Consider the following 23,209-nt stretch of genomic DNA (forward strand, 5'->3'; position numbering starts at 1 on the left):
AGAGAGAGAGAGAGAGATGATGTAGAGAGAGAGAGAGAGAGAGAGAGAGAGAGAGAGAGAGAGAGATGATGTAGAGAGAGAGAGAGAGAGAGAGAGAGAGAGAGAGAGAGCGAGAGAGAGAGAGAGAGAGAGAGAGAGAGATGATGTAGAGAGAGAGAGAGAGAGCGAGAGAGAGAGAGAGAGAGAGAGAGAGAGAGAGAGAGAGAGATGATGTAGAGAGAGAGAGAGAGAGAGAGAGAGAGAGAGAGAGAGAGAGAGAGAGAGAGAGAGAGAGAGAGCGTACGTCCTCTGAACCCGTCGTCATGATGTTGTTCTGCCTCTGGGGTCAAAGGTTTCTAGGGTCAAAAGGTTTGTGGGGTCGAAACCCTAACCCTAAGGTTTCTGGACTCCAGTGACGCCGTGCTGCTGCTGGTGTGATGGAGGACCTGCTCGGCTCCAGCAGGATCCGTTCGTCCTCCACGGACTGCAAACAGACGACTTCCCAAACCGCCATCTTGTCCCGTTGCCGACAGGTTCTACCAGTGAAGAATCTGTTTATAGAGGAAATATAACTCGCTGTAGCTGCCCTGTCGATTAAGAGCAGCTCCTCCAAATGTGTCATCTTTACCCAAAATGACCTAAAAACAGTGTAAAGTTACTCATTTATTTCATATTAGTTTGTGTTTTGTTTCCTTTGTTCAGTTCTTGAGTCTCTACTGAAGTAACGTCCACTACCAGCAACACGCAGGGTCTTCCTGAGGGCTAACAACGGCTAACGGAGGTTAGCCAGCCAGCTAACAGCGAGCAGCGTGGAAACAAGTTCAGAGTGACGGACTCTAAAGTAATGACTTCATTCCACCTCCACTGTAAAAAGTAATCACATTACTGTTACACAACGTGTTGCTGCCTTTGAATACTGCAGAACCTTCAGAGCACGATACAAAGAGGACGATAACGTTCAGCAGCAAAGCCTTGAACGCTGTTAAACACACACACACACACACACACACACACACACACACACTAACAGTGAGTTGCATGCAGTGTGTGTCATCACTTGTTCATCAACTGCAGTTCATTCTCTCCAATCCCTCTGCACTCGTTCTGTTCCTGTAATAACTGAGACAAAAGGCGTCGCCTGATGTCTGGTCCCAGCGCCGCGACCTCATCAGGTCCATCGGGTCCATATCAGGTCCATCGGGTCCATCGGCCTCATCGGGTCCATCAGGTCCAGTCTGACAGCACACGGCTAAAATATTTTTATGCAGCAGTTTGTGAGAGAGCAGGGAGGAGCCTCTAGAGACGCCGTCATGATCCAGCTGCTAGCAGATCACTGTGGAGATGATGCAGCACGATTACACTGCTGTGTGTGTGTGTGTGTGTGTGTGCATGTGTGTGTAACAATCTCCTTTCAGCCCCTTGATTGCCTGCTGCTAATGAGTGGAGTCTTGATAGATGTGAACAGCTGGGAAACTAAAGCGAGATGGAAATAATGTTGATAACCTGCCAGAGCCGAGAGGCAGGACCTCTCTGTGTGGAGCTCAAGCTCCTGTTGTGATAAGAAAACACGTTCAGCCTGACTGCAGGCCACACGAACACATCTACTCAGTACTACAACGCTCGTTTGATAGATTACGGGGAAAAACTGCAACCAGGAAATGTTGGATTACATCTCAATCCCACGAGAGACGAACTGCGGACGTCTCAGTCAAAAACTCTGCTTTAAAATATATATATATCTATATATATATCTATATATATATATATCTATATATATATATATCTATATATATATATATCTATATATATCTATATATATATATATCTATATATATCTATATATATATATATCTATATATATATATATATATATATATATATATATATATATATATATGAATCATTGTTATGCCAGTTGCAGAAGTCCTCTCCTTTCTCAGGTCAGAAAAGTCACTTTTAGCAAAATGACATTCTCCACAATTTGGCGACGTGGTTGTGAGTGATGACGTCGCGTGTTGACACACGTTGGTGTGTGGAAACGCTTCACACACACAATAGAATAAATGAAATGTCCTGGAACAACATCATCACGGCCACAGAGGATGGAAAGCCCCTCGGCCAGGAGACGCAGAGCCTCCTCCTGCTGGGAGCCCAAACGCTGCTCACTTCCTGTTGCTCCATGGAGGTCAGAGGTCAAACGCCGCCGACAGAGACGCGTCTGTGTGAGTCGGAAGCAACGCGCTGGTTGTTTGCTCGTCATGGCAACAGAAAACACGGCTTTGATGTGAAGTAACTCAGTACGTTTACTCACTTCAAAAGGTACTTTTCTGAGGTATTTCCATTTTCTGCTACTTCATACTCTCAGAAGCAACAAGGTTAAGCCAGAGCCGAGCATTAGCGGCGTGAGTTGTGTTTATTACAGTGGAAACGTCCATCAGCTTCACGTTGACTCATGAAAGAAACATGCTGAACTCTGCAGGGACAAATAACTTCTTCTCAGAGCAGATTCAAAACAAACGCATCATCAGAATGACATCATCCTTCAGAGGACTGTGAGCAGCAACCTTCTCCAGCTAAGTCTGCTATCTGGATACCTGGGATGGGAGGAATTAGTCAGAGAGAGAATACCATTGTACTGCACAGAGTACACTGTACTGCACAGAGTACACTGTACTGCACAGAGTACACTGTACTGCACAGAGTACACTGTACTGCACAGAGTACACTGTACTACACAGAGTACAATGTACTGCACAGAGTACAATGTACTACACAGAGTACACTGTACTGCACAGAGTACACTGTACTACACAGAGTACAATGTACTGCACAGAGTACACTGTACTACACAGAGTACAATGTACTGCACAGAGTACACTGTACTGCACAGAGTACACTGTACTGCACAGAGTACACTGTACTGCACAGAGTACACTGTACTACACAGAGTACAATGTACTGCACAGAGTACAATGTACTGCACAGAGTACAATGTACTGCACAGAGTACAATGTACTGCACAGAGTACATTGTACTACACAGAGTACACTGTACTGCACAGAGTACAATGTACTACACAGAGTACATTGTACTGCACAGAGTACACTGTACTGCACAGAGTACAATGCACTGCACAGAGTACAATGTACTACACAGAGTACATTGTACTGCACAGTATTCATGCCCGAGGTAAATATTAATGCTTATTAATGCGCAAATGTTTACCTTGCACGTCGGCTTTGTCATTGCATGGTGCCACGCTGACGTTAGCATTAGCTAACATCGGCCCCACGACGCGCGAGGAGACGTGTTGTCCTGTGGTCTTGGTTAGCATCCCTGTTGCGCCACTAGCATCTTTCTGACCAATGAACAGGCAGCGCGTTTGTCCATCAGCGCTCGTGTGGGTCTGAACTCGGCCTCGCTCGTGTCTGCCACGCAGCGCTGCTTTTTCACAGGTTTAGTTTAGTGGAAAGAAAGAAAATGCTAACCTAAACTTCAGTGGCGATGCACGTCTGTGTCCGCTCATGCTTTTACATCTGTAAGGTGTAGAATATTGATAGATCTGTAAAAGCACTGGTAAGTCAGAGATGTAAACAGTTTAGAAAGCAGCTTTTCAGCGCTGCCTGATCCATTTAAGAAGAGGTGACTCAGAGATTCCCGACCCCCATCACCAGCATCTCCCACACACAACTCCCCCGCGGCTGCAGTGGAGATAATCGGTCCGGACCAGAGACATGGAGATCATTTCATCATCTAAAGGGCTGAAGGGGAGGATTTGCGGTCCGCTGGCTGCTAGTTATGGTCAGCAGTGATCTTGCTGGTATGCCGATAGACTCCATGTCCCAGCTCGTGCCGTGTGGTCAGACCACCTCTGGAAGAGTTTAACATCTGACCTCTGATGTCATCGGGAACACAGAGAGGATCAACCGAGAGAGAGAAGGAGGTCGGGCACAATCAGAAGCGTAACAGGAAGCCTGCAGCTGGATAACAATCATTGTGTTGATGGTGTTTTGGGCGAGCTGAGTCACACCGGCCCTGCAGCTCTGGAGGAAACATCAGAGAGCGTTTTGCACACAGCGTCTTGTGAGCAGCTTTCTCATGACACTGAACCACGCGTTGCTGCCTCAAAGTCTGCATGCTCACCATCTTGAATCGCTGTGGTTGAGAGATGTTACCTCAGGAGAAATGAGTGGATCACATCACTGGTGTGGATTCAAGGATGAATACCTTTTGCTCCGAGGACAAGACCCTGGATGGCAGCCCTGAAAAGGAAAGCTTTGTGAAGACCCGCAGGGTTCAGAGACGGACTGGATTCACATGAACGCCGCTCTCTGGGGTCTCTTTGTGACTCACCAACTGTCCCTTTGCTCAGCGTGAGGTTGCTCTCGGGCTGGGTGGAGTGACACAGGGTGCCTGTTTGAGTCACAGGCCTTTGGCAGGCTGCAGCGGTGAATTATGAAAGCATGATGCTGGATGTCTTTGGAAAGGAATGTGAGCAGTTTGATAACATGAGACTAGATTCACTGTTGTGTTTGCTGTGAGGTTTGTGATGCTGCAACAACAACGTGTGTTCTGTCATTGTGATCTACACGAGGGGCAGACAACACAGTTACAGTCTCACATATATTAGTCTGATGTCTGTGGGTGTAATATGTAGCAGGAGTCAGCGTTAGTAGCTTAGCATAAACCGCTAGCCAGCTTCGAAAGCTCAAAAATATGCCCTGAACGACATTAGATATCTTCTGGTGTTTTTGGCCTCCGCATTAAAGTATATCTGTCGATGGATGATTGTAATTTGCTTTATGATGCTACTTAGCATTACTCATGGAATCAAATAAACCTGACCATGTACGGCTTCAGAGCGGTGAGGACGCTGCAGAGTCGGCCCATTGGAGGGATTTTGTAAGTAAAGTAAAACCTCAAAAGGCTCTTGAAGCGTTTGGTTGGTCTGTTCTGGGACAGACCCGCTCCCTATGATATACCAACAGATAGCTAACTAGCTAACAGCTACGTCTTTCAGTTGTTTACTCACAGATGAAAACAGATTCAGGATTATTATATTGCTTCTCTGCTAATAGAACCCATGACATGCTACACACTGGTCAACACAGACATGTTTTAAACTGTTGCTCACTGGGCTTTAGAGGCACATCTCTGAAAGGTTCACACGTCTCCTTCCAACCACAGCGCTCAAATAACACAATGAGAAACAAACAAAAACTAACAAAAACTCAGCAATAAAAAATAAAATGGAGGAGCTCTCAGGGGGTCAGAGGTCAGAGGAAGAGACGACAAAAGAGAGAACAGCTGTAGCGGCTCCATCGTTCTCTACATGTGTGCAAAGGCATCGCATGTTAAACGTCGTGTGGCTACACAACAATACAACACAACAATACGTGTTCTGAAGACCACTGAGGGGAAAACACCACAGACCTTTGTGGAATGAAAACTCAGTGATTTGGTTGAATGGCCCTTTACTTGATTACGTGCGTTACGTCATGAGAGAAAAATGACTTCAGAGAGTTCAAATAGTTTCAGTTCAATCAAATTACATCCAAATGTAAACCAACAAGTTAGCAACACAAAAACACAACTCCTGATGCCATGAATGTTTCCCAGGGATGTGACTCACTCTCCGCAGCGCCGGGTGTCACATGGCAGAAGGATTCACTCCTTCCCTGCAGGCGGAAGATCAGCAGAGCGTCAGTGGAGGACATGTGGGAGGAGAGGAATCTGGACTGGAACCAGAAGCGCATGCTGACCCACACCAAGAAGACTCCCTTTTGTTTCCTGCCTCGACCAGAACGTCACGCGAGGGGACGCACAGCCACTGGATGTAAACATGTGAACATCCTGCACCTGAACCACACCTGAACCACATCTGAACCACACCTGATCCACACCTGAACCACATCTGAACCACACATGAACCACACATGAACCACACCTGATCCACACCTGAACCACATCTGAACCACACCTGATCCACACCTGAACCACATCTGAACCACACATGAACCACACCTGAACCACACATGAACCACACCTGATCCACACCTGATCCACACCTGATCCACACCTGATCCACACCTAAACTACACCTGAACCACATCTGAACCACACATGATCCACACATGAACCACACCTGATCCACACCTGATCCACACCTGATCCACACCTGAACCACACCTGAACCACATCTGAACCACACATGAACCACACCTGAACCACATCTGAACCACACCTGATCCACACCTGAACCACACCTGATCCACACCTGATCCACACCTGATCCACACCTGAACCACACCTGAACCACACATGAACCACACCTGAACCACACCCACAGGTACTGCAGCCGCTGGAGACACCTCGACATCACAAGGTCAAAAGGTCAACCTCTGCAGGCCAACAACACTTTAGTCCAACAAACGCAGCTGGAGGCAGGAGAAAGGGAAGTCAAGCCGAACATGAATAGAGACGCAGATTACAAAACATTTACATAAACCATCTTGTGCAAGTATCTAATAATAAGGAAGTACTGTGTTCGGCTGAAGGATGCTGTGATATTGATCGGTCATCAGGCAGGACTCCATCAATGAGCAGGCCATGTTCTCTTGATGTTTCGATGCTTCCTGGATCCACTGATCTACTTTGAGCTTCTTCCTTCGGACCAAACCCACGAGCACCAGCGAGCCTCGCTCGGCCTTCAGAGGGAAAAGGCGTGGGCTTCCTGACTCGAGATCAACGGTAAGATGACTCCAGGAGTTCAATAAGCTGAGTTTCCTGCAGCGAGGCCTTCATCATATTTCATGACAGGCCGTGACGAGTTATTGGAGGAGAACAGTTGTTCTCGGCCTTCAGCTGGAACTCGGCCTCAGTTGCCCTCCAAGATTTCATGAGACAGAACTTCCCCAAAAGATGCCGGAGGTTACCACGCTCTGCCAAACAGCTGTTTCATGGCCTGTAGGGACGAGCGAGAGGAGAGAGAGAGAGAGAGAGAGAGAGAGAGAGAGAGAGAGAGAGAGAGAGAGGGAGAGAGGGAAGGGGAGAGAGGGAGGGGGAGAGAGAGGGAGAGAGAGAGAGAGAGAGAGAGAGAGAGAGAGAGAGAGACAGAGACAGAGACAGAGAGAGAGAGAGAGAGAAAGAGAGAGAGAAAGAGAGAGAGAAGGAGAGAGAGAGAGAGAGAGAAAGAGAGAGAGAGGGAGGGGGAGAGAGAGAGAGAGAGAGAGAGAGAGAGAGAGAGAGAGAGAGAGAGAGAGAGGAATTAAATATGAGGTCGTCCACACTTGCTTGATTGTGTCAGTGCAGAAGAGAGAGGGGGAGAGACAGAGAGAGAGATGAAAGAGGGAGTAGAGAAAGAAAAAGAGGGAGAGTGGGAAGAATAAAACAATTAACATGAACAGCACTCTGGGGAATGTGTGTTTCCATGACAACAGCAGCAAAGCCAAACAGACGGGTCCTTTCATGAGTTTAAAACCAACAGAAACGTCTCCATCAGCACCCAGGCCTCTACGCAGCACCCTGCACCCAGGCCTCTACGCAGCACCCTGCACCCAGGCCTCTACGCAGCACCCTGCACCCAGGCCTCTACGCAGCACCCTGCACCCAGGCCTCTACGCAGCACCCTGCACCCAGGCCTCTACGCAGCACCCTGCACCCAGGCCTCTACGCAGCACCCTGCACCCAGGCCTCTACGCAGCACCCTGCACCCAGGCCTCTACGCAGCACCCTGCACCCAGGCCTCTACGCAGCACCCTGCACCCAGGCCTCTACGCAGCACCCTGCACCCAGGCCTCTACGCAGCACCCTGCACCCAGGCCTCTACGCAGCACCCTGCACCCAGGCCTCTGCGCAGCACCCTGCACCCAGGCCTCTACGCAGCACCCTGCACCCAGGCCTCTACGCAGCACCCTGCACCCAGGCCTCTACGCAGCACCCCCCACCCAGGCCTCTACGCAGCACCCCGCACCCAGGCCTCTACGCAGCACCCCGCACCAAGGCCTCTACGCAGCACCCCGCACCCAGGCCTCTACGCAGCACCCTGCATCCAGGCCTCTACGCAGCACCCTGCACCCAGGCCTCTACGCAGCACCCTGCACCCAGGCCTCTACGCAGCACCCCGCACCAAGGCCTCTACGCAGCACCCCGCACCCAGGCCTCTACGCAGCACCCTGCACCCAGGCCTCTACGAGGCACCCCGCACCCAGGCCTCTACGCAGCACCCCGCACCCAGGCCTCTACGCAGCACCCCGCAGGAGTGAACCTCTATCAAGAGTGAACCTCCATCAGGACTGAACCTCCATCAGGACTGACCCTCCATGAGGACTGAACCTCCATCAGGACTGAACCTCCATCAGGACTGACCCTCCATGAGGACTGAACCTCCATCAGGACTGAACCTCCATCAGGACTGACCCTCCATCAGGACTGACCCTCCATCAGGACTGACCCTCCATGAGGACTGACCCTCCATGAGGACTGAACCGGGTCTGAAGGACTTCCCCCAACACTCAACATGTCCTTCAGCTCCTGCGAGCAGCAGACTGACGCTGAAGAACAGGAGCAGCCTGTTCAGCAAGAAGCAGCTGCAACAAGACTCAGATGTTCATGCTGGGAAGATAATTATCATTTGACGCTCTGCCAGGAAGAACAATGTTCAACTGAAGATGTTTTTCATTCTTCAGTCACCAGAACATGAAATCAATATGAAAGATGTGTTGATGAAGAACGAATGTGGGTCACACTCGTTACAACAGAAATGAAGCTGGAGTTCATCCTGACAACCCAAAAGTTACTCTCATTAATAATGTAGTAATTCATAATAAATAAAGAGTATTCTTATTGTGAACCCTTTAAATTCAGTGAAGCTCAGTGAGAACACAATGTCAATGCGTTCAGTCTTTTCTAAAACTCTGTGGATGATTGATTTAAATGGATTAGTGGATGAATAATAAATGGACTCATGATCAAACCTCTGGTATCCAGAGTGCATGAACACAAACGCGTCACACAGTGAGCGTCGCGCTGGTTTCATCCCAGCAGCGCGGTGACGCGTCACGTGACGTCTGGGCTCAGATACTGGCGCTGCGCTCAGCTGGTGAGGCTCAGTGCGCGCGGACGGAGCGCGCGATGAGCTCGCGAGCTGCCCAGCGGATGCTGCTGACGGGGCTGCGGGGATGAAATAAAGAAGTCCGGTTCTTCTGTTCTCTTCTTCTCTCCGCAAGTTGAAGTCCATTCGCGGTTCCGCTGGTTCTGGATCAGTTTAGTTCACCTGCTGAAGCCTCACGATGCGCTGCCGGTAAGTCTCCTCTGTCCGGTACCGAGCTGTAGGAACCAGGAGTCAGCAGGCGGAGAGAGAGGAGAGAGAGGAGAGGAGAGGAGAGGAGAGAGGGAACAAGGAGTTCATGTTTATCCACTTTCACTATTTAATAATGCAATGTGCGTGATAGTTTATGAACTTATTTCTGCGCCGTGGCTCTTAATGAAGAGGCTGCATTGTGGTCTCAAACAGCCGGGAGACATTTACATAATATAATAAAACTCTATTGTCGCCGTTGCTCGGCCACACGGGGCTTTGGGCTTTAACCCTCACGCAGGAATGTCCATCACATCTCAAGCTGCTGCCTCTCAGGAGTTGAAGCTGCCAAAGCTGAAACGCTCCTCCGTCCCGTGGTGGTGATTATGAACCATGACGCTGGCTTCAGGAATGTTTTCTCACGCACAGAGAGACAGACATCCGGTCACTTTATCAGCATCACGTGATCTCTTCATGTTGTGCGCGGCTCTCTGACGGCTCCTCCTGTCGTCCACAGGTTCACCTTCCTCCTCCTGCTCTTCCTCGCCCCCGTGTCCTCCTCCTCCTCCTCCTCCCGGCCCCAGTGGGTTCTCCAGCGGGTCCCCGTGGTCCTCGCTGAGCAGACGGAGGCCCGGTCGGCCCCCCACTTCCTGTCTGCGGCCCGCTTGGACGTGAGCTCCTCCTGTGACCCGGAATGCCACAAGAAGGCCCCGCGGCCGAGCTACTGGGACCTGCGGCGCCTGCTGGCCTACGAGACGCTGCACGCCGACGGGCAGCTCACCGAGACCGCCGTCGGGATCTACGGCTACGACCCCAGTCCCGACACCGGCCCTGAAACCAGTCCCGACACCGGTCCGGCCGGCTCAGCGCGGTCCCGCGTCAGGAGGAAGCGACAGATCTTCGGCCACGACGGGCGCTTCAGCATCGCGGGCCAGAACCACCTGCTGAAGTTTCCTTTTTCGGTGGCGGTCAAGCTGTCCACCGGCTGCAGCGGCACGCTGGTGGGGGACCGCCACGTCCTCACAGCCGCTCATTGTGTCCACGACGGCAAAAACTATGTGAAAGGAGCCCAGAAGCTCCGGGTCGGGTTCCTCAAGTCCAAGCAACGGGACACGCCGGCGTCCTCCAACTTCACCAACCACGTTGAAGGCGGCCCGGCTCGGTACGGCCCGCCGACCGACGACAAGATGAAGTTCCAGTGGATCAGAGCCAAGCGCACCCACGTGCCCAAAGGATGGATTAAGGGCAACGCCAACGACATCGGGATGGACTACGACTACGCGCTGCTGGAGCTCAAGAAACCCCACAAGCGGCGCCACATGCAGCTCGGCGTCAGCCCCCCGGCCCAGAGGCTGCCCGGCCGGCGGGTCCACTTCTCCGGGTTCGACAACGACCGGCCCGGAAAGCTGGTGTACCGCTTCTGCCGGGCCGGCGAGGAGACGTCGGACCTGCTGTACCAGCACTGCGACGCCCAGCCCGGGGCCAGCGGGTCCGGCGTCTACGCCCGGATGTGGGACGGCCGGCGCCGGCGCTGGGAGCGGAAGGTGATCGGCGTGTTCTCAGGCCACCAGTGGGTGGAGCGCCGCGGGGCCGCGCACGAGTTCAACGTGGCCGTGAGAGTCACGGCGCTCAAGTACGCGCAGATCTGCTACTGGATCAAAGGGAACTTTGTGGACTGCCGGGAGGGATGAGGGGGGGGGGGGGGCTTTGTCAAACAGACACCCACACACACACACACACACACCTACACACACACACACACCTACACTTCTACACACAGACACACACACACACACACACACACACACCTACACTTCTACACACACACACACACACACACACACCTACACTTCTACACACACACACACACACACACACACACCTACACTTCTACACACACACACACACACACACACACACACACACCTACACTTCTACACACAGACACACACACACCTACACTTCTACACCCACACACACACACACCTACACTTCTACACACACACACACACACACACCTACACTTCTACACACACACACACACACACACACACACCTACACTTCTACACACACACACACACACACACACACACACACACACCTACACTTCTACACACAGACACACACACACCTACACTTCTACACACAGACACACACACACCTACACTTCTACACACAGACACACACACACACACACACACACCTACACTTCTACACACACACACACACACACACACACACACACACACACACACACACACACACACACACACACACACACTTCTACACACACACACCTACACTTCTACACACAGACACACACACTTCTACATACACACACCTACACTTCTACACACACACACACACACAGACACACACACACCTACACTTTTACACACAGACACACACACACCTACACTTCTACACACACACACACACACACACACACACACACCCCTACACTTCTACACACACACTTTGTATTCCAGACAGTTTTGTTGTGCTAATACTAAAGATTTCACTGTTAAAACTCTTGAACTTTTTCTACTGAAAAAGAGGTTTGTGTTTGAATGTAAAACTACCAAAAGGTGCTCACAGGTTTCTCTCGTGACGTCATGCTTTTCCTCGCAGTGTGCCCCGTCAGCTCGTGCTTTAATGTTTGGCGCCACCTGGTGGCAGAGACGGACATTGCAGGTGTCCCGCTTCACAAGCTTTTTTTATTCCTCGTAAAACATTTGTGGAACCAGAATGCTGTGTTAAATTTAATGAAATATATACTTTGAAATAAGCGACTGTGTCACATGTTTCTTCTGCATCTGCTCTGAAAACATCGCTCACACAACAGTCTGTTCAAACACCATTTGTTTTATTTTTGATGTCAAAAGGCATTTTTATAAATGCTGGGTAAACTGCACAGTGTAAAAAAGCAGAAACACGAGGGCCAGCTGCAGAGCCTCCTCCAGCACGTCACATCCAGCAACAGCAGGCTGTTGCATCCTGGGAGATGGCACCAAAACAAACTCTGCGACCCAAGTTGACAAAAGAACACAATCAGTTTTTAATTAACACTTCTTCGCTAGAGGAAGATGAAGAACGCCTCAGGGCAATGTGGTCAGGAGGTGAACCTGAAGTCAGCTGACATGTTTGTTCACCACAACAGAGAAGGATCCAGCGAGTCACTCGCGCAGAGAGCCCACAGAAGCAGGATTTAAAGCTAACTTAAAAATGCAGTTTCTCTGCGTCATCCAGATGGGGGCGACACTAAAGTACACCTACAAAAGAATAAAAAATAAAAATAAATTCTGGCATGGTGCTCAATCGCAACTTCAAAAACATTCCAATTCAGATCAACGGCAACATTCAGCTGAACAAAGGCTCTACATTCATGTGGAAAATGACCGGAAACGACACAGAAGCACCAGAGAACCGATTTAAGGGACAAAGCAGGATAACGGGCGTGTTCATGGCGCCGGTGCGTCACCACGAGACTCACACTTCCTGACGAGCAGCTGGATCCTGATGTGCACGCGCTGGCTCATCAAGCGTTTCCCCATCGCTCAACCTGGACAACGACTGAAGCGGCTCATTCATGAACACAGGAAATATGTTTTCTTTACTGACAGTCAACAGGTCTCAATACTGGAATGACTGCAGCCGCAGAGGAGAGGAACCCACTGGAGAGGAGAGGCCTGCAGCCAGGTGGCTCACCAGAACGCTAACAACATGCAGGGTGACTGTGTAACACCATCTGGTAACTGAGAATACATCAACTGATAATGAAGAGACGCAGTCTTCACCCTCCAGCCTTTGCTGTCAAACCCAGGTGAGAGGGCGATCCCTATCTGGCCTGTTGGCAGTAGACGTACCAACAGCACCGTTAGCATTAGCCACACAGCTTCCCGTAAACTACATGCGATGCACAAAGAGATGGACGTGGTGTGTACGGTACATCTATGAGCCTTCAGGCAGCAAAAGTAGAAAGAAAATGTTGATGACCTCCCTTAAGGACAGAAACGAGGCCGACGCTCTGTAACGGCATCAGGACGTGGACTTTAAGCATCTCCAGGTCCCAGCAGCAGCCCTCCAGACGTTCTCATGAACAACCAGGCCGATCGGGCTGTGTGACCCGATGACAGCAGCCGGCGTCGAGCTGCTGATGCTTTTTACATTTTCGGTTGTGCTTTGATGCCGAAAGCATCTCAGCCGCCTCCCTGGACGGGACCCTGGTGCAAGTCTGTGAGGACTGCTGATGCAACAAGCAGACACTGAGTGAATACAAACTAAAGTGAACGAGTGAACGAGTGAAGAGGCAGTGGGTGAGAGTAGCTCAAGCCCCCGTTTCCTGGTTTCTAACCTCGGTGCCGGCATGAAGCCCTCGCCTGCTGTGATCTCGTGGTTGAAGGACGGACTCTCCACCTGAGAGCCAATAAGCGCATTTCCCCCAAAATGTTGAACTTTTCCTTTAAGGTCACCAGTGAAACCGTGATTAAGATGCCGAGCGCGGCCCCAAAGAGCTGCGTCTCTCTTTACTGGTTCAGATGAAAGCTGTAAGAGCCTCGGGGTCAGAGCACAACCAATCAGGATGCAGGATCTCAGGCGTAACTCCTCCCACTGATCCGAGTCACTCGTCTGGTCCTCTGTGATTGGCCACCTGCACTTAAAATATCTTTGGTGAGAGTCACCTCCTGGCATTCCCTGACTTCTCCTAGCATCAACGCAACATGCTAACGTCGTCAGCGTGGTAATGCCCGGTGTAACTCGAAACTGTATACAAAATAAAAATATTCTTTAAATAGGTATGTATATATGTATATGTATATATACACATATATATATAAACATTGCATTAAAAATAGAACCGTATCAAAACACATTTGGAGTTCACAGTCTGGCCTCGTAGCGCGAGCGCTAGCCGACCTCCAGCCGACCTCCAGCCGACCTCCAGCATCCAGAGTCCGTGGGTGAGGTCCCGCTGTGCGGCGCTACTGAGCCTTGAGCCCCAGGCTGCCGGCGGCCAGCGGGTCGGCGTAGGCTTTCCCCAGCACGATGCGGTCCCGCAGCAGCTTGAACAGGACGTAGTAGTTGCAGAAGAGAATGAGGCCCAGAGACAGCGTGTGGTTCCAGCGCTCGGAGCGCAGCAGAGAGTACAGCTGGTACAGAACCACGCTGGACTCGATCCAGATCAGCAGGTTGAGGATCCGCAATGGTTTGTGGAACAGGAACTGAAGGACCAACAGACAGGAAATAGATGAGAGAGGAGCATTCAGAAGGGAAAAAAACACAAATTACTCCTTTCTTTCTGCAACACGCTGCTGTGACTGTCATGACCAACACACGAGCAGCAATGTGCCACCTGGAGAGCCAAACCGCATGATGAAGCTACCAGATGATCCACGAAGGCCTCCAGCTCTGCAGTGTCCAGGTGAGGTCTCCACGGCGGTGTCGCATCCCATCACATGGTAAAGGTTTCCACATCACTACACATACTCACATAGAACCTGGCGTGGGAAACATCGGAGGGCAGAGCGACGTTGTACGGGCCGACTGCCTTGTACAGAGAGCGGCTGTGTCGCACCAGCACCCCCTGAGGCCAGATGGTGCCTTCGGACCACCTGCAACACAGATCATCATCATCATCATCATCATCAGCAGCAGCAGCAGCAGCACGACCCGCTGGCCGAGTCATTGTCGCCCCCGTGTGTGCCATGGCGTGCCCCAGAGCGCCACTCACACGTGCTGCGGCGCGTTGCTGTACGAGCCGTGCTCCAGCTTCTGCCAGCGGCCCAGGTGACCCGCGGAGCGGTGCAGCAGGTCGCAGTAGCTCGGGGGCAGCAGCTGACTCATCAGCATGACGAACGCGTTGATCCACACCATGATGAGATGCTCGCATGACCAGCGCATGTCGTAGTACTGGGTGCTCTGTGGGAGCAAAGCCGGCGCTTTAAAGAACGCGCCTTGAAACGATCCAGGAAGCAGGAAACACTGAAAGGATGCCGACCTTAACGAAGCAGAGCGGCAGGAAGGCGACGTAGTAAGCGCTGAACAGCGAGTTGAACAGCACCTCCTTGATCCTCCGGTTGAAGTCGCTCTTCAGCTCCTCCACCTCGGCCCGGATCAGCTCTGGCGTGTGCGAGTGTGTGTGTGGTGGGCAGGTGTGCGTCGGCATGAGCGGCGGGCTGGAGAACTGCTCTCTGAGGTTCTCCCGCAGCAGGAAGAGGAAGTCTCGCGGTCGAAAGAACGGACTCTCGGCCGGGTCGTGCTGCTGCTGCTGCTGCTGCTGCTGCTGCTGCTGCTGCTGCTGCTCGGAGGCGTAATCGCAGTCGGCCGGCGCCGTTTGGCTTTTCCCTCCTTCCTGATGGAAGCAGCACAGCGGGACGTACACACCGAACCTGGAGGAAGAAGAACAGAGCAGCCAGTTGTAGTTTCAAGTGATGGATGGGGTGATGGGGGGGGGGGGGGGGGGCATGTCTGAAACGAGAGGAGGTCTGCGCACAAAATAAGAATCAAACGGGAGAAATCAGGAGAAATCATTCATGCTGTGCTTTTCTTCATTGCCGATAACTTTATTTATTCAACAGAAATTTGATGTTTCTGCATAAAAGCTCTCTAACACACACACACACACACACACACACACACACACACACACACACACACACACACACACACACACACACACACACACACACACACACACACACACACCTCATCATGTTTTGCCGACTCCAGTTCTCTCTTCCATTGTAACCTGGGTCAGGTGTTAATATGACAGCCGTGTGTGTGTGTGTGTGTGTGTGTGTGTGTGTGTGTGTGTGTGTGTGTGTGTGTGTGTGTGTGTGTGTGTGTGTGTGTTCAGAGGCTCACGGGTATCCCAGGAACAGCAGGTTGAGCACTGAGTGGTTCTTGCAGAGGTTGACCAGCGTCCAGCAGAGCACCCAGCCGCACATGGTCAGCAGGCTGAGCCGCGCCGCGATCAGAACCACGTAGCGGAGCAGCGAGCCGCCGCCGCCGCTCTGAGACACCTGGGGGCGGAGCCACTCGTTACCACGGCGACATCACGGGGTTTGATACGGTTGGCTGATTGTTTGTGCAGGTGTGTGTGTGTGTGTGTGTGTGTGTGTGTGTGTGTGTGTGTGTGTGTACCTCTGAGACGATCGTCCACACGAGCCTCCTGGCCAGCATGACGGTGATGAAGACGGCCAGGTGGCAGTCCATCAGGTGGAAGTTCTGCTCAGAGGAAACAAAGCTCACCTGAGTTTTCCATGGAGACACATTATTTATTATTATTATTATTATTATTATTATTATTATTATTATTATTATTTATTCCACATGATGAATAAACTCGAGTCTGAACAACAACATCTGTAATGAGCTCTCAATGTACTAGTGAGACAAAACAAATGCTAAAACTTAACATTTTAAACATATTTCTGCATCATCTTTGTTGTTGAAATAGAGCAGCAGAGAAAAAAACCAACTGATTACGCATCAGAAACTTAAAGTGAAAGAAGAGAAAACAATAAATAGTCCAGTGTTTAAACATTTAAACACTCACACTGTCTAAAACCCCAGAAGAAAAGAGCAGCTTGGTTTGGTGAGCAGTGAGAGAGAGAAGGCTGCAGGAGTCTCACCAGCGAGGTGGAGGCGGCGGGGTGGCTGTACGGGTACCACCACACCGTCCTGTAGATGTTCATGTACTGCACAAACAAGGCCACCAGCAGGTACAGGAACAGCAGGAACTCAAACAGCAGGACGCCGTCCAACGGCAGCTCGGGGATCCTGGAGTGACGGACCGGCTCCGGAGTAATGAGGGCGGAGAGGGGCGGAGCCGACAGACCCACCACGGTGCTGCTCCTGATGCCACACACACACACGGTTATCTCCCGCCAGAGAGCGAGTGTGTGAGTGTGTGTGAGCATGTGTGTGTGTGTGTGTGTGTGTTCACCTGTTCCTGAGGCTCGTTCCATTGCCGAGGTTTCCTCCAACCAGCGTCTGCAGGGACGGCAGCGCAGAGCGACTCAGCTGCTGTCTGCTGGGGCCCCTGCGACCTCCTGGCATGGTCGCCAGTTACCGTGGCAACCACGGACGCCGTCCACCAACCAACAGCCGCCGGGGTTCCTCCCCTCAACGAGCCACCATGCAACGCCACGCCACTGCAGGAGGAAGAGGAGGAAGAGGAGGAGCGGCCATGAGCGCTGAAAACCAACAACCCTGAGGCTCAAACACGAACACGCCCTGCAGTGAGAGCATGAACACGCCCTGCAGTGAGAGCATGAACACGCCCTGCAGTGAGAGGATGAACACGCCCTGCAGTGAGAGCATGAACACGCCCTGCAGTGAGAGCATGAACACGCCCTGCAGTGAGAGCATGAACACGCCCTGCAGTGAGAGCATGAACACGCCCTGCAGTGAGAGCATGAACACGCCCTGCAGTGAGAGGATGAACACGCCCTGCAGTGAGAGGATGAACACGCCCTGCAGTGAGAGGATGAACACGCCCTGCAGTGAGAGGATGAACACGCCCTGCAGTGAGAGCATGAACACGCCCTGCAGTGAGAGCATGAACACGCCCTGCAGTGAGAGCATGAACACGCCCTGCAGTGAGAGGATGAACACGCCCTGCAGTGAGAGCATGAACACGCCCTGCAGTGAGAGCATGAACACGCCCTGCAGTGAGAGCATGAACACGCCCTGCAGTTAGAGCATGAACACGCCCTGCAGTGGGAGGATGAACACGCCCTGCAGTGGGAGCATGAACACGCCCTGCAGTGAGAGGATGAACACGCCCTGCAGTGAGAGGATGAACACGCCCTGCAGTGAGAGCATGAACACGCCCTGCAGTGAGAGGATGAACACGCCCTGCAGTGGGAGGATGAACACGCCCTGCAGTGAGAGGATGAACACGCCCTGCAGTGGGAGGATGAACACGCCCTGCAGTGAGAGGATGAACACGCCCTGCAGTGAGAGCATGAACACGCCCTGCAGTGAGAGGATGAACACGCCCTGCAGTGAGAGGATGATCTTTACTCAAAAACAATTGAAGTTCAACATTTTGAGTCTTAATTTAATTTGCTCATTAGATTAGTCGATGAAAAGAAAGAACAGTTGATTCTGAAGATAACGGTTCGTTTTCTCTCCACAGAACGACTTCAGCCACCTGATGAGCAAACGTATGCAACCAGAATAATGTCTTCACCTTTCATGTGAGAGAGTGAGAGAGTGAATGAGTGAAGTCTGCATGAAATGACCAACAGGAAGAATCCTCTCAATAGACACCATACACTGAACCTCTTCCTGACTGAACCTCTTCCTCACCCGAGCCTCTTCCTCACTGAACCTCTTCCTCACCCGAGCCTCTTCCTCACTGAACCTCTTCCTCACCCGAGCCTCTTCCTCACCCGAACCTCTTCCTCACCCGAACCTCTTCCTCACCCGAGCCTCTTCCTCACCCGAGCCTCTTCCTCACCCGAGCCTCTTCCTCACCCGAGCCTCTTCCTCACCCGAGCCTCTTCCTCACCCGAGCCTCTTCCTCACCCGAGCCTCTTCCTCACCCGAACCTCTTCCTCACCCGAACCTCTTCCTCACCCGAACCTCTTCCTCACCCGAGCCTCTTCCTCACCCGAACCTCTTCACCTCTCAGACTACAAGAACAGATGAATCAGCGTCAACTGATTAATAAAACATTATATTAATGGGCCCATAATTAACTCATTATAGCAGGAATAGCACAGGTGTAATTAATAACATTAACGATGGCTCCTTGTGAGTCACAACCACCTCACAGAGTGTGTGTGTGTGTGTGTGTGTGTGTGTGTTAAAACAAAGAAACAGGGAGGGGAAGAAAGGTTGCACTCTAATAAGCAATATTTCATTAAGTCGTCAATAACTTGGAACTCGGCGTTGTCACTCGTTGCCCCGCCCACCCAAACCTGTCACGTCTCAGTCAGCTCACCTGAGCATCACTAATGACAGGTCTGCTTTCAGGTATGCCAGAGAGCGAGCAGGAACGATACTTTATGACATACCGAAGTGGTACGCAGCCAATAATTATGTTATTATTGATTGCACCTGCAGCCTTGCTGCTGGGACTTTGCTGCTGGGACAGTGAAACCAGTTGAGCAAAGACCAGTAAGCTGTGACTGTCACAGTATTATGGGATGTCACTGTGTCACAGCATTATGGGATGTCACGACAACAGAGGCTCTGGGGCTCTGGTTCATCATTTTCAGCTGTTTCAGTGTTCAAAGTAAGAAAATGTAAAACATAAAACGAATAAAAGGGTCGAGAAGCTTTTTAATGAGACGACTTCATGACGGAGATTCAACGCTCTTCCTTCAGATTAATATGTAAAACACATCTGACAGTTTCAGGACAAATAAACTACGTCCAATTTATTCATGTTTCCAAAAGTAAGTCTGACACTAATGAACACTACGAACCGGATAAACTGGATATGTATCCATGACGTCACTGAAAGATGATCAAATAAACTGCAAAGCATAAACTCTGCTCAAGAGAAACCATCAAACCAGTGATGACATCGACACTACACATGCTGCAGACATGAGGCTTAAGACACTGCATAGGCTGCATGAAGTCACTACATAGGCTGCATGAAGTCACTACATGGGCTGCATGAAGTCACTACATGGGCTGCATTAAGTCACTACATGGGCTGCATTAAGTCACTACATGGGCTGCATTAAGTCACTACATGGGCTGCATGAAGTCACTACATGGGCTGCATTAAGTCACTACATGGGCTGCATTAAGTCACTACATGGGCTGCATTAAGTCACTACATGGGCTGCATTAAGTCACTACATGGGCTGCATGAAGTCACTACATGGGCTGCATGAAGTCACTACATGGGCTGCATTAAGTCACTACATGGGCTGCATTAAGTCACTACATGGGCTGCATTAAGTCACTACATGGGCTGCATTAAGTCACTACATGGGCTGCATGAAGTCACTACATGGGCTGCATTAAGTCACTACATGGGCTGCATTAAGTCACTACATGGGCTGCATTAAGTCACTACATAGGCTGCATTAAGTCACTACATGGGCTGCATTAAGTCACTACATGGGCTGCATTAAGTCACTACATGGGCTGCATGAAGTCACTACATAGGCTGCATGAAGTCACTACATAGGCTGCATGAAGTCACCACATAGGCTGCATGAAGTCACTACATAGGCTGCATTAAGTCACTACATAGGCTGCATTAAGTCACTACATAGGCTGCATTAATTCACTACATAGGCTGCATGAAGTCACCACATAGGCTGCATGAAGTCACTACATAGGCTGCATTAAGTCACTACATAGGCTGCATTAAGTCACTACATAGGCTGCATTAATTCACTACATAGGCTGCATTAAGTCACTACATAGGCTGCATTAAGTCACTGCATAGGCTGCATGAAGTCACTGCATAAAGTCACTGCATAGGCTGCATGAAGTCACTACATAAAGTCACTACATAGGCTGCATGAAGTCACTACATAGGCTGCATGAAGTCACTACATGAAGTCACTACATAGGCTGCATTAAGTCACTGCATAGGCTGCATGAAGTCACTACATAGGCTGCATGAAGTCACTACATAGGCTGCATGAAGTCACTACATAGGCTGCATGAAGTCACTACATAGGCTGCATGAAGTCACTACATAAGCTGCATTAAGTCACTACATAGGCTGCATTAAGTCACTACATAGGCTGCATTAAGTCACTACATAGGCTGCATTAAGTCACTACATAGGCTGCATTAAGTCACTGCATAGGTTACATGAAGTCACTGCATAGGCTGCATGAAGTCACTGCATAGGCTGCATGAAGTCACTACATAAAGTCACTACATAGGCTGCATGAAGTCACTACATAGGCTGCATGAAGTCACTACATAGGCTGCATGAAGTCACTGCATAGGCTGCATGAAGTCACTACATAAAGTCACTACATAGGCTGCATGAAGTCACTGCATAGGCTGCATGAAGTCACTACATAAAGTCACTACATAGGCTGCATGAAGTCACTGCATAGGCTGCATGAAGTCACTGCATAGGCTGCATGAAGTCACTGCATAGGCTGCATGAAGTCACTGCATAGGCTGCATGAAGTCACTGCATAGGCTGCATTAAGTCACTGCATAGGCTAAAGCAACCCTTTCCCTCAGCAGTCTCTCCCTGAGGCAGAACCAGGGTGATCAATGTATTAATAATAATTTGTCGGCAGTCCAAAGCTAAGCTAGCTAATGCTGCTCGCTGATCCTGGTGACCTGAAGCTGGAGATCCTTCATGCTGCAGCAGCACCACGATGCTTCAACACTATGTAGTGTCTTTGGCCTCACAGCTGCAAGAACAAGCATCTCGTCCAGCACTGGAAATCACCAGAGACCCCTTCAGGACGTCAGTGTGATGATCCGACCCTGCTTGGAGACAAGCAGGGTCGAAAAAGCATTCATAAAAACACATGAAGAAGAAGAAAGTAGTCCCGCCCCTCTTCATCAGTAGTGACCAAACATAAAGCAGATAACATCCCACCTCCGTGTGTCAACATTTCCTTTACCTCATGAAACCTGATGAAGAGGGCAGCAGCATGCTCTGTGGCCGGTGTGTAGTACACAGTGTGCTACACACAGTGTGTAGCACACAGTGTGTCGCACACAGTGTGTAGCACACAGTGTGTAGCTCCAACAGAAAAGATGACATGCTCAACAGGAAGCAGCCGTTAACACACAAGGGACCAACAGCTGTGACTCAAAAGTGAAAACAGGAACTAAGAACTAGAGAAATTAACTCCAGCGGAGGGATTGAAGGATGACATGTTGTGATGTTATGAAGAGAAACACGTTCATAGTTTTCCCCTAAAGTACTTTTAAAGTGTTAAAACACAGTTGTGGAATGTAACCAAGTGCATTTAGTAAACTACTGTATAGATGGTCACAAAGCTCCTGAAAACATGACTTGAGAGATACGTGGTTATCATCACAGGACCAGCGTATGGCTATGTCACATAATGATATATATATATATATATATATATATATATATATATATATATATATATATATATATATATATATATATATATATATATATATTACAATCTGCCTTAAACATCTGCAGCAATACAATGCAACACACATTAATGTAACAATAATATTAACCTGCAAGTTTGGTTTTGAATGCAGGATTTGTACTTGTACTGGATTACTTCTACAGTGTGGTATTTGTACTTTTATTCAAAGTATCTGAATACTTTTCCCCCGCTGTTAAAAAGCGGACAAGAAGCGGAAGAAACGGCTTGTTTCAGTAAACGCAGCTGAGTTGAGCTGCGCGTCTTTCCTCGGGGAGACTTCATGAGGACGTGCTGGAGTGTGTCAGACCTGCTTCGACATGCTCTCACTCCAGCAGGACGTTGTCGTTGTTGTACACGGCGGAAACTTGTGAACACACTTCAACAACGACGCTGGAACCCACGCGTGGGCTCGCGGCTGTCCGCGTGCACATTTAAAGCGACACACTTTCGCTTTTCTTCTAATCACCACAAAGCCATCGGTACTCACACAACACACGCTGGGCTGAAGGGAACGAGGATGCATCAGTCAGTCGTGTGGCTTCCAGCCGGACGAGTCCAGACAGCACCGAGCATGTTGTCCGCCTTCCAGCTGCAGGAACCGGGTCAACGCTCCGGGGAGGCGACGGGCGACGGCGGCCGCGGCGCTGCTGGACGGCCGCTTTCTCTCCGGGTCAAACGCGTGAGAAACGGCCGGAAAAGTTAGCCGCGGGCTTCAGGAGCAACAGTGTAAATGCGCTGCACAGAGACCGACGTGGCAAACCCGTACCTCCTCTCTCCGTGACGTCATCAGCGCGCGACTTCACTGCACAGTCGCAGTTTTGACAAAGCGGCTGATCTGAA

At 50.4% G+C, this 23,209-nt stretch overlaps 3 protein-coding genes across 3 annotated transcripts; 2 read left to right on the forward strand and 1 right to left on the reverse strand.

Annotated features, from left to right (window-relative positions):
* Positions 1-7,377: 7,377 nt before the first annotated feature.
* LOC137801940 (uncharacterized) lies at positions 7,378-8,277 on the forward strand. The gene has a single exon (XM_068599392.1). The coding sequence runs from the start codon at positions 7,378-7,380 to the stop codon at positions 8,275-8,277; it is 900 nt and encodes a 299-aa protein (XP_068455493.1).
* Positions 8,278-9,108: 831 nt separating this feature from the next.
* Positions 9,109-10,968, forward strand: LOC137801966 (serine protease 23-like). The gene is made up of 2 exons (XM_068599446.1): positions 9,109-9,280; positions 9,795-10,968. The coding sequence occupies exons 1-2, from the start codon at positions 9,270-9,272 to the stop codon at positions 10,966-10,968; spliced, it is 1,185 nt and encodes a 394-aa protein (XP_068455547.1). The 5' UTR covers positions 9,109-9,269.
* A 3,218-nt stretch (positions 10,969-14,186) lies between these two features.
* On the reverse strand, positions 14,187-23,133 carry tmem39a (transmembrane protein 39A). Its single transcript, XM_068599475.1, has 9 exons — positions 22,857-23,133; positions 17,227-17,434; positions 16,913-17,135; positions 16,422-16,505; positions 16,143-16,300; positions 15,277-15,667; positions 15,010-15,197; positions 14,770-14,890; positions 14,187-14,500 (listed from the first exon to the last, which is right to left on the reverse strand). The coding sequence occupies exons 2-9, from the start codon at positions 17,337-17,339 to the stop codon at positions 14,261-14,263; spliced, it is 1,518 nt and encodes a 505-aa protein (XP_068455576.1). The 5' UTR covers positions 17,340-17,434; positions 22,857-23,133; the 3' UTR covers positions 14,187-14,260.
* Between the last annotated feature and the right edge of the window lie 76 nt (positions 23,134-23,209).

This window comes from Clinocottus analis, unplaced genomic scaffold, assembly GCF_023055335.1.
Source record: "Clinocottus analis isolate CAN_PGR_092001 unplaced genomic scaffold, fCliAna1.0.p SCAF_47, whole genome shotgun sequence".
NCBI classification, from domain to species: Eukaryota; Metazoa; Chordata; class Actinopteri; order Perciformes; family Cottidae; genus Clinocottus; species Clinocottus analis.

Coding starts and splice junctions, on each gene's coding strand:
- LOC137801940 (XM_068599392.1), top strand. CDS start 7,378: ATGAACAGCACTCTGGGGAATGTGTGTTTCCATGACAACAGCAGCAAA.
- tmem39a (XM_068599475.1), bottom strand. CDS start 17,339: ATGCCAGGAGGTCGCAGGGGCCCCAGCAGACAGCAGCTGAGTCGCTCT. Junction 16,301..16,421: donor TGTGGACGATCGTCTCAGAG/GTACACACACAC, acceptor CTCCGCCCCCAG/GTGTCTCAGAGCGGCGGCGG. Junction 15,198..15,276: donor TGCCGCTCTGCTTCGTTAAG/GTCGGCATCCTT, acceptor TTGCTCCCACAG/AGCACCCAGTACTACGACAT.